Genomic DNA, 11,942 nt, shown 5'->3' on the forward strand with positions numbered 1-11,942 from the left:
TCCCTCTCAGTGGTTTCGCTCGGAGGTCCCCACGGTCGGCGCCAGCTGTTGTCGGAATGACAACTGCATACGTCGAAAGACGTGGTTACTCAACAGTGGTAGGAAGAAGACGAAGTGTATTAAATTTTGAGTTTCCCTTCTTTTTTCTCCCCCCATTACATGGCCCTAGGGGACTATTTTATAGCCCCATTACAGGTTCTTACTACTAGGGTTTAGGTTATATAGGGGAATTTACATGATTACCCTTATGAAAGGGACATTTACAGGGGTACATGATGATATAGGGGCTCATGGGCCCCTGATGGGCTGTCTGGCGATCGCCGGCCCTATTGCCCCTAGGCTTGATGGGCTGGAAAGGCTTTTTTGGCCCTCGCGGAGGCGAACTTGCCAAGGCGAAGTCATCTTCCTTTGGCAGATAGTCTTCACCTTGCACCCTTTGCCTGAGACGCCTCTGGCCTGGCAAGGCACTCGCACGACTCTTCGCCTCACGCCGTTCTTGCTCCACAGTCTTCGCCATGGGTTTCGGCAGATTTGGTCGAAGGGCCTCATGCCATCCGCCAACACATTAGAAGAGCCCTATTTGGTAAACTACATTAACATTAGAGAGGGACATATACCACATTTGGGTCCATCATGTGTGGACTAAGAATTCTTAACTACTATTCTTAGTATATCTCATTTAGGGTCATTTTTTAAAGAGTAAAGTGCACGGGTGGTCCTTAAACTTGTAGAGGTGTGTCATCTAGATCCCTAAACTCTCAAAATGCATATTCAAGTCCCAGAACTTGTCATAGTGTGTCATCTAAGTCCCAAATCGCCACAGCCCCTTCAAGTTCCTACGTGGCACTGATGTGGCATGCCACACGAACATGATATGTCATCATTTTGACTGACAAATAGGACTCATTTAATTTTTTTTCTTTTTTTCTTATCTTTTTCTTCTCTTTCTTTTTTCCTTTCTTCTCCTTTCTCTGTGACCCGAGCAAAAGAAAGGGAAAAAATAAGAATGAGAAGAAAACAAAAAAGAAAAGAAGAAAAAAAGGACACGTCGCGTCCATGTGGCATGCCACATTGGCGCCACGTAGGATCCTAGAGGGGCTGTGTTGATTTGGGACCTAGATGATACACTTTGACAAGTTCTGGGATCTGGATCAGCATTTTGAGAGTTTGGGGACCTAGATGACACAACCCTACAAGTTTAAGGACCGCCTGTGCACTTTACTCTTTTTTAAAGGCATCATTTCATAGACCCTCTTACGCACAGAGAGTGACAGATATTTAAACAAATTTGGCCCTTAGGAGAAATTTGAGATTATGCCTATTATCGATTAATATCCTGACAACAGTATCATGAATACCTAAGGTCGTTCATGTCAAGGATTCCTAAACCCACATATCCAAAAAAAAAAAAAAGCCGAATGTTTTTTTATTGGTCCAAGCCACCCTACATCATTTTTTTTTCTAATAGGAACTCTCCACCATATTTTGCTTTGTATATATGTGGATGTGTACATGATACAAGATATATGGAGGGGAAGCTCTAGTCTAAATCTAAGAAACTGTCTCGTCGGGATCCTCAAATTAGAAACTAGTAGCTAGTTGTGTCATGATCGGCGACTTGGTTTCTTGGCACCAGTTGTCTTGTTTAGGCTTGTGTTGGCTTTTCGCCACTTGGGTTGGCTTGAACTGATCTCAATAGGTTTGCCTTGGGTCTGCCTACACCAAGGTTCCTAGGTTCCCCCTTGTCCTAGAAGGACATATAACTTGATTTGGATATTACCTTGAGCAGTACTGGTTGGCCCTAAGTAGGATAATGTCTTTCTTTCCTAGCTGGAGGACTCTTTCCATATCAGCTCAAGACTATCCTTATCTTGGAATTGTTTCCATAGAGGAGTTAGTCGTGGTATTTCTGGAATGGTACGTGCATATATGGTATCCTATATTTAGTACACCAACAATGGCATAAAAAGAGGGTTTCACTAGAATGCAATCTCTTAACTGGGATCGATCTCAACACCGAGTTGGTTGGGCTCGAATCGATCGTGCCACACTAACCCATCAGCTCCTCCACATTGCATCGCCGCGCCAGCCTGGGCACCCATATGATATTTTGATGGACATATTTCAACGGCTGCAGCTGTGCGCTGCAGCTTGGACCACCAGCAAAGGGCGCGGTTGACAGCTCAATGCAAGCACGACTGAACATGGGTTTAGATTGATCCTGCTTAGTTCAGCATAGCCCCAAGGGCATTTTGGTCCCTTTACTACGTGAGAAAGGGAAAAAAACACTAATAGGAATTTGAGAATGGCATTCTAGTGCGCATCCTCTATTTGAGAATGGCATTTTTGCAAAGCTTAATTGAGGTCTGGAATTTTGGCGAAACCTGTTTTCGATGATTGAATAATTTGAAAATTTTCCCTTGAGGGTAATAGCCCTATGTCATGCTCAGTTTGTATATACTTGAACATATATAATACAATATTTGGATGGGGAGCTCTTGTCTAGACCTAATAGACTATCTTGCTGGGGTCAACAATCAGGGTGTTTTCGTAAAGCTCTCATGGTCATTAACGAAATAAAATTATATATTCAACCGAAGGACTTCAACTTCTATGCAACACTTGTCCAACATGAATATCAAAGAAGACAACTTCTCTTCTCTAATCTGCTTTCTTCTTCATCTGCTTGATTGCTCGGCAAGGGCGCAAGGCATAACTAGAGCCTAACCAGCTTGGTCCCGTGGTGAGCAGCATCATTCTCATGGACGGATGCCGGGAGAGTGTGAGGTTGAGACTGTGCTAAGCTGCTGCTATTGATTATTGATTATCAGTAAGGGAGATTGAAAGTAACAGAAGCAATAACTAACCATTCTAACAGTTCACCATTAGTCACCATCTAATTGTATCCTAGCAGGCGTTCCTGGAAGTGGCCTGACATTGGCAGGTGCCACCACATCCACGGTGGTCATGTCTAGCTCTGTCTTGCCGAGCGGAGGAAGAATATATTGGGGGATTAGAGAGAAGAGAGAGGTTGCCTACTTTGATATTCGTATTGGTCACATGTAGCACAGGGGGGCAAAGCCCTTCAGATGAAGGAAGGACTTCAGTCATGTATAATTTTCTATTGTCATTAACTCAAGTTCTTGTGAGTTGTTTGGCTTGATTGGCTTGACTCACATGGCCTTGTGGCCTCTCTATATTTCTATCATTGTGCTTCCCCATATTTGTTTTGTTTCATAAATTAATTTGTTCACGTCACATTATATACAGTTGTATAGCATTACATTTTCCCATAGTAGTGCTGTCAAAGTTACGCGATTTCCCTGTATCCACCAATAGACTTCACAGATAACAATCTAAAACAGGTTGTCAATACTAGTACCACCAAAATAAGCACGAAATAAATATATTTTGATAAGTGGAAATAAATCCAGCAAAATGCCAGGTTGTACTTTGTTTCTACTATAGCTCCTAGTGGGAACGCGTTCGTCCAACTCTCCTATATATCACAACACCATGGACATCAAATTCGCACTAATCCTCCCCCTTCATCCCGTGTCACAAAGCCACAAAGAAGTTTAGCAGGTCCTCCATGGCAGCCTCTCTGCCACTGTCAGCTGCCATCGTTGGAGCCGAAGAGTCGGTTGACAAGGAGGTCTTGGAGATGGAGTACCTCTTTGAGAAGTTTTTGATGCCAAGTGACTTGTGCAGCAATACTGAATGGCTTGGGATCCCAGAAGAACATGTTAGGAAATTTGGCATGATGTTGGAGGACAGGGACGGTTACTCCGTCATTTTCTTTCAGGACGGTGTGGTGCCTGGGAAGTTGTGGTGCTTTAGGTACTGGAAAAGCAATGGAGTCCATGGCTTGACCAAGGGCTGGAGGTGCTTTGTTAGGGAGAAGGGCCTCAAAGCCGGAGACACCATCTCCTTCTTCCGAGGATCTGCATGTGGCCGTCTCTTCATCTGCTGCAGGTTAGGCACCCATGCAACCTTTGCGTCATCCTCCACCTTGCATCATGGCTTTTCTATGCCCCCACCACCTGCCCGCCCGCTGGTGGGTCTTCAATCTGGCATGTTGGCAAGAGATGTCCCATCATTAGGACAAGCTAGGTTGCATGATGGAAATCAAGATGGAGGCGGTGCACCATCAAGACATGTTCCATCCTCAGGACGACGTGTGGAGGCACAGCTATCACGTGTGTCGTCGCGCCGTCAACGCCGTACTATGAAGCACTCGATACCAGAGCCCACGATAGAGACGCCACCAATTCTTGAGTCGATGTTCCTCATAGCCGCACCACCGGCAGTGAAGTGCTTACGGCTTTTTGGCGTCAACATCTATGTGTTGCCTGTGTCCTCTAGTGGCCAGCCAAAACAAGAATCCAGCCCATAATACCAGGCACCATAATTATGGACACCCCATTGAAGAGGATCAGAGCGTGTTGGAGGCGACAAATGTTCCTCAATTGTATCGTTTGGTTCTACATCATTCTTAGATCATTGTGGTTTCAATTATTGTAATTCTTAGTTTGTTATGATTGGTTTTCTATTGGCAATTATTGTCTTTTTGGCAGTTATTTTAGCATAAGAAATTATTTTGTACCATCTTCATTTATTAATTTCTTTTGTTTCATTCCCATCATGTTTGGGGTATTTGAATACTTTAACTTCCCTACTATCCATTTTCTTAATATATAAAAAGTAATCCTATCATTAATCATAGTAATTAAGCAATATCGGGCCAATTACTGTATTCCTTTTTTGGCATAATATTCAACAAAATGTATGGTTGCTTTTCATATTTCTACATTATTGCAAATTGGATCAATTCATCATTGCTCCTTATGATTTAATGTTGTTTGATATTTGTGCACACAGATACAAAGTGTATGACTACATGGTGGTGGCTTCCCCAAACTAGATAACAATATATAAATCTATTTGAACTCCAACTTCTTGTCCCGTGGTACCCTTGCCTATCCCACCAAGCGATGCCGCTTAACTCTTTCTAGTAATCACGCACTTTCTAACTACTACAAGAACAGAACCATGGGTCACTACCACAAAACATCTAAGGTTTCCATTTTACACCACCTATAAACATACTTATAAACATAAAAGGAAATCAACTGTTTATAATTAGGGGTACAACCTATCGTCCAAATAAAGAATAGTCAAGCGTTTTGGTCGGTTCCCTAAGAACTATTTCATCAATGGAAAAATGAAGTGTGAGGTGATTCAATATCAGGTGAACTGCTGGTCAAGAGGAGTGGAATGACATGTGGGATCACAAATATGGAATGAGGCAACAACGCTGGATGGTATGGTGTGTTCGCCATACAAAAACGATGTCTAAACTGTATTATATGACAAAAAAAAAACTTGGTCTTTAAGAATTATCATACCGTTGGGTTCATTCCATTCAATGTCAAATGGAAAATTACTCAATAGCTCATATGGTTTAATGCCAAAAAAAAATTGGCAGGCTGTTGGTATTTCTTACGATCACAGATAAATCCGCAAGCGCACGAAACACCGTTGTAGTACTTCCCCTTAGAGTATTCCAACCGTATCGAACACGAGGAACATGTGTGTATTATCTACTGCCAAGATTCGATTGAAGGACAACAACCCAAGATAAATTAGCTAGAGAGGATTCCTATGTCTTTTAGTTAGTTACTTAAGTTACTTAAAGGTAAGACTCTAACAAATATTCGGGAACCGGCCCTCCCCTGGTCTACTAGGATAAGTCCGGGCTTGAGCTCTATGATGTACCTGAACGTGGATGAATACAGAGGATAAACTTGGCTGTCACCACCTGCCCCCTACCTCACTTTCCGTGGGCACACAACAAACGAAGGTAATTTCTAACCTAGACACCACACCTAAGTTATTAATTACTACTCTAGCCTTGCACGGGAACTTCCTTCTTTATCCAGAGTTCTAATACTAGAGCACTCAAGTGCACACTAAGCGATGAACCCGCACCGATAAAAATGTATCACTTAAATAAACTAATTAAATAACATAAAGAAACTCGAATACTTAATTAAATAATGGAAGCATCCGACAAGGTACAAGCGATAGAGCAAAGGCGACAATCCCGTCATCTATCAAATTGCCAAAATTTCAGTTGTCACGTCATCTATCAGATGGGCCATACTAGTATCAGAAATTTCCTCAGAAAACTATGACACCACATTATCCATTGTTTACCTTTTATTACCACAGGATTGTCCATTAGTTACTCTCTCTGTTCCTTTATGTTAATCACCAAGCAATATTCATATTCAAACTTCCACCATTCGTCTTCTTTACAGAAAAAATCTAAATACTTAAATAGACCAAATTAATACGACTTAACTAGCCATATAGCAGCCTTGTACTTAGGCTGAGTTTGAAGGAGTATTTGGGCGGAATTTTGTCCTCATTTACCTTGAGCACACTTTCAAAAATACTAAATGGTGTTTTTCATATAAAAATTGTCTATATAAAAGTTTGTTTAAGAAATTATATTAATACATTTTCCAAGTTTGCATGTCACAGCTAGCATTTCCATTGGCACGTCTAGCATGAGAAGGAGCTTAATCGGGGGGAGGTGCGCAGTAAATTCGCCACATTCAACAGAAATAGGCAAATAGCTACGCCATCAAGAGAATCCGAAATTAAACTTCTATGATCGTCTGGCATTTGTGTTCTCCTTATTTACGCCCTGCCTTAAAATAATTTTCATGCATATCACGTACGCTATCTACAGTTGTCCGGCATTAAGGTTTTCCACGGTAGTAGTCCAAAATCACGCATTTTTCCTGGAGTCCTGAAGAGGATTATTTACAGTTGACAATCGTGCATATGCCAATGTGAATGACTAGTGCTGCCAAAATAAGAGAGAAATGAACATGTCCTGATAAATAAGTAGTAGATAATAAGCCAGCAGTAATCTCACGATTACTAGCTCCAGCAAAATGCCAGGCTTGCACTCCATATTTGCACTGTAGCCTCCAGTGGGAATGCATTTCATTCCTAAACCCCAATTAAAAAAAAAAAAAAAAGGTGCTTGGACCTCCCCTATATATGTGCCCGTACCATGGGCCTCAAACACTTGACCTGCTCCTTCGATCGTCCAATCCTACGAAACCACAGAGAGAATCTCAGAGCGGAGTACTCCGATCCATGGCGGCTTCTCCGCCACTGCCTACTTCCATCGATGGTGGTCAAGTGCTAGATGACATGGAGGTCGTGGAGATGAAGTACCTGTTTGGCAAGGTCCTGATGCCAAGCGACGTGTCCTGGGACACCGAACAGCTCGTGATCCCGGACGAGCACGTCGGGAAACTACTGGACATGGTGGTGATGAACCGGCCGGAAGGGGGCTTCTTCGTCGTCGTCGTCGAGGATGGCGAGGTGACTGGGAAGCTGTGGCTTTTCAGGTACTGGAAACGCGACGACGTCCACTGCCTCACCAAGGGCTGGGGTTGCTACGCCAGGGAGAAGGGCCTCAGAGCCGGAGACACCGTCTCCTTCTTCCACAGCACCGCGTGCGGTCGCTTCTTCATCTGCTGCAGGTGCACCTGCATGAGTTTCTTGTCACTACCCACAACATCGCATCGCATTCACGGCTCGTCTGTACTGCCGCAACCGCGGGCTGCCCAGGAGGCGCACCATCCATTCTCAGGACACGCCACATTGTGTCTCGGCAACAAAGCTAGTGATCACAGCGCGCCGGCAAGGCATGCCACTGCCTCCTTAGGGTGTGCGGCGGCGCAGCCTCCGCAGGTGCCGCCGACGCCGACGCCGCGTCGTCGACGGCGCAGTATGATGGTTCACCCAGAACCACCGGAGCACACAACGGACGGCATGCCTGTGATTCTCGAGTCGATGGCACTCGTATCCACCCCGCCCGTGGCGAAACGCGTGCGCCTTTTTGGAGTCTACATCGACGTTCCTCCACTGCGCCCAGGCGGCGAGGCAACACAAGATTTCAACCCATGATGATGGCGTGCCATCCGTGGACAGGAACGCCCTCAAGAGGAGGCGAGCTGCTGCGGACAATTAACGCCTCCTGATCGAATTGTATCGTTTAGATTGCAAGTTCTGCGTCATTCTCGCGGCTTTGATTATTGAATTCTTAATTTGTTAGGACTTTGGCTCCTGAACAATTCTTTGGTGAATATTATGTTTTTTGGCAACATGTATGGCAGCAGAAATGTTTTTCATCATCTTTTATATTAAAATTTTGTTTCATTCTTCCATGCAGGTCAATGGTGTTCAAATACTTTAACTTTCCCAATTTCCATTTCCAAATCAGTAGCTTCTTTTTAAAAAAAAAAACTAAAACACTAATTTCTTGGTCATATAAGTATAATCCTTTCATGAAACCCGATAATTATTACAATTAGCTGCCCAATTAGTGCATTCCGTTCGAGATATGAACAAATTCAAGGTTTTCTTTTCACATTTCTACATTATTGCAATTGAATCGATTCATACAGACATAATGTTGTTCGGTATTCGTTCATATACACACAAAGACGATGTTTTCCTGTATATATGTCATGGTATTTCCATTCCGGATACATGGTGATGGGTCCCCCACGTAACAGTGAATCTAGCTAGTACAACTCCAAGTGATAAGGCACCATTTCATTCGACTTAGCTGATCTACTCTCTTGTTTTCAGTTTCTTGTGAGCACACTCTTCGAAGTGCTAAATGTTGTATTTGTTTTAAAAACTTTCTTTTGTAGAAGTTTCTTTCTAAAAAAATAAAATAAAATATTTATTTAAATTTATAATACTTAATTAATCATGTACTAAGGATATGCTTTGTTTCACGTGTGGCTGATTAGGCAGCCTATATAACTCTGCCAAACTCGACCTAATCTACTTGTCTTGCTTGTCCCGTGAAGAGAATCTCTCTAGCTCTTTCTAATTCATATACTCCTCCCGTCCTAAAATATAATAACTTTTAGCCATTAAAATTTTTCCCAAAATATAATAATTTCTCCACTAACATTCTCTTTCTAACCAATCACAACCCTCCACCATTCACTTTTCCTAACTACCTCCACTACTCAACCAATCACAACCCTCTATCATTCATTTCTACCTACTTTCTTGATAACCGTGTCCACCTCTAAAAATACTTATATTATGGAACGGAGGAACGTAGTAGTATTTATGCCCTTCCTAATTTGTGGTGATGAAGGCCATGGGCATAGGCGGCCCTACCAGATCAACCGGCCTTGTGACTCGTGCCACTGGAAGACAACCATTAAAGAGGAGCAGATGGGCAACCAGCCATCCATCTTGTAGGTGCAGCCAATGTGAACGTGTCCCGATAGCCCAGCAGCCCATTAGGCCCCATCTACAGTTCTACACTCTCTCCACCTTATCTCTAGTCTTCCTAGCGTTATATTGAGCGCGAACTACGGAATGAGCGGCCCTTCGGCTTTGGCGATGGGAGCAGGAGTGGGCTACACGTTGACGATGGCATCGCAACGACGGCCTCTCCCCGGTGAGCTCCCTCCGCTCTCCCTCCAGTGCGAAGTCTAGATCGAGGTCAGCTTCGATTCCTTGCCTCCTCTGCCACTGGCGCAACCCCGCCCGGTCGGCCTCCACCCACTCCCCTTCGTCTTGCTTTGCCCCCGCCACCACCAGCTATCGATCCTACAACTCCGGCGGCGCCACCGCCGCCTCGCCACCTGCCTTTGTCCGCCTCCCACCAACGGTTCATCACCTCATAGGCCATCCCCCTAAACCCGATGCCCCACTTCCCCCTTCCCATTGCCACCCTCCTCTCACTTGATCAAGACATGGTCCCGATCTCCCGGTAGGTATCAATAAGTCGATTGAGGATAACTCAACGCGGGTGATCTAAAGGCTCCGACCTGAATTATTGAACCCCTCATAATCACTACACCACTGCTCTGTTGGTTATCAATTGTGCCGAAACACATTAGAACCCACCAAGAAGGCTATTTCCTAGCGAATCAATAGTACAAGCAAGAGGGTTGCAGAAGTAATCTGAATATTACAAATATACGATGAATCTCCCAAGTTTGTGTTCCACAAACCGAACTAGTGGCAAAATTGGATTTCGCAAAATAATGTCAGCAAAATCCGACATGAGAACGGCTATTGAATAAATATGATTAAAAACATCCTAGGGTTAGCCTTAAGTCCAAAAATTGTTTCGAACTAGATAAGGTACGTGGATTGCGTTTACAATTCTGGACAACTCGGAAGGAATTTTGACATGAGGCAAATAATGTATGAAAGTGGACTCATAAGTTCTATAACAAATACACATAGGCTCTAAGAGAACTTCTGGATCAGCAGATATGTATGTTTAAAGTTGATATTGTCAGAAGACCCGAACTCACGAACAAAATTTATCTCTTGTCTATTATAGTTAAAAAATGATGATGAAGCATGAGAGGAGAATAGGGCAAGGCCTGATGTTGGTCCCCGATCCACCTCAGTGACCATGCGAACATTCCCTGCACATGTTCCACTTTGCTTCACCCATACGAGTACTTCTGCAACACACAACTCAATGTGTAGCATCCTTCGTTCAAATGCATGTCTACCATAATAAACATGCACCTTGAGTTCATTGATGATGTGTAACATAAATATGGTCATATCCGAGCAGATGATGTATTGATCACAACCCTATCCTCGAATCCAAACCCGAGCGCTTATCGTGCCACCATCGGAATGTATTTGCGAGAATCCCATCACGCACATGTTCACAAATTAAGTTTTACATCATGTCGTACTTTACTCTTGATGCTTTTCTATAAATACCCTGCTAGAGTGGAGGAAATCGTGATGATGTGAACCACCAACTTGTCCATCCACTGGCACCGATCAATGATCATCTACTAGTCAGTTTGAAGGATGCCAACTGATGAAACCCGTTACAAAAGAAAAAAAGAAAGACCATAATTTTCAAAAAAAAAAAACAAAGAAAGACCATGCTCAGCCTTGGGTACCTGATCTAAAGGAAAAATTAGGCGCCCATTATCCATTGTTGGGCACACGCTCTCTGCTAGGAGCATGTTTGGTTGCTTGACTACACTCAGCCTAGTGCAGGCAACTAAACAGGCATGCCCCCTCTTTGTTTCTCTATGCTACAATTTAAAAGGACACTACTTGTGTAGTTAGCTAGTTTCTCATCTTGTATCTTCCTCACTTTAAATGGTTTTTCTCCCAAACCACCTATCCTATTTACGATCTAATTATAATAAATATTTGTTTTGATTTAATATTTATAATAAGATCAAACACGACTATATTCTGATAAAAAATATATGTTTTAACTGTTAAAATTTGATGCTTCATTTATAAGAAACAAATGTTTTAACTAGAATTTAATTATGTTGCACATTTAAGTTTTTTGTTACAAGAATTTTTTCAATGTTGCACATGGTATTGTTTTAATGTGTCATTTAATGTTTACAAATATAACAGATTTGTATTTTTTTAATTGTTTCAGCAAATAGATTGGAATGTATCAATATTTACAACTCCATGTTTCACGTATGATATAAAAAAATGTTTCAATTAGGAATATATTATCACATATATTTTTTTCATCAGAAATATAATCATGTAAAATCTTGTTGTAAAGGTTTAGTTACAATGAATTCAACGGTGCAATTAGATTGTATATCGAATAAATTATTTAGGAGAAAAAATTATTTAAAATTTGATAAAGAAAGTTGTTTTTTGTTGAGAGAAAATTGATGTTGTGTAGCACATCATGCATGGAAAGGTTAAGGTAACAATGAGATGTTTTTTTCTTCGATATGTTAAAATCGGGCAGGGTACTAAGACAAATTCATCCAAGAACCACATTTGGCACTTTTATCAGGTTAGTATATGCCCTTCGATTTATTCGCAGAAAGAAGGGCTTACTGGTTCAAACCAAAATA

The 11,942-nt window shown here is 42.3% G+C and overlaps 2 protein-coding genes across 2 annotated transcripts; both read left to right on the forward strand.

Annotated features, from left to right (window-relative positions):
• Window positions 1–3,533: 3,533 nt before the first annotated feature.
• Window positions 3,534–4,640, forward strand: LOC9271162 (B3 domain-containing protein Os02g0455800-like). Its single transcript, NM_001424532.1, has one exon. It carries the CDS (start codon window positions 3,593–3,595, stop codon window positions 4,394–4,396), a length of 804 nt encoding a protein of 267 aa, NP_001411461.1. The 5' UTR covers window positions 3,534–3,592; the 3' UTR covers window positions 4,397–4,640.
• A 2,536-nt stretch (window positions 4,641–7,176) lies between these two features.
• Window positions 7,177–7,995, forward strand: LOC107275417 (putative B3 domain-containing protein Os02g0455900). Its single transcript, XM_015768930.1, has one exon. It carries the CDS (start codon window positions 7,177–7,179, stop codon window positions 7,993–7,995), a length of 819 nt encoding a protein of 272 aa, XP_015624416.1.
• The last annotated feature ends 3,947 nt before the right edge of the window (window positions 7,996–11,942 follow it).

This window comes from Oryza sativa, chromosome 2, assembly GCF_034140825.1.
Source record: "Oryza sativa Japonica Group chromosome 2, ASM3414082v1".
NCBI lineage: Eukaryota > Viridiplantae > Streptophyta > Magnoliopsida > Poales > Poaceae > Oryza > Oryza sativa.

Bases quoted from the DNA above. Each gene is read 5' to 3' on its own strand.
- LOC9271162 (NM_001424532.1), top strand. From the start codon at position 3,593: ATGGCAGCCTCTCTGCCACTGTCAGCTGCCATCGTTGGAGCCGAAGAG.
- LOC107275417 (XM_015768930.1), top strand. From the start codon at position 7,177: ATGGCGGCTTCTCCGCCACTGCCTACTTCCATCGATGGTGGTCAAGTG.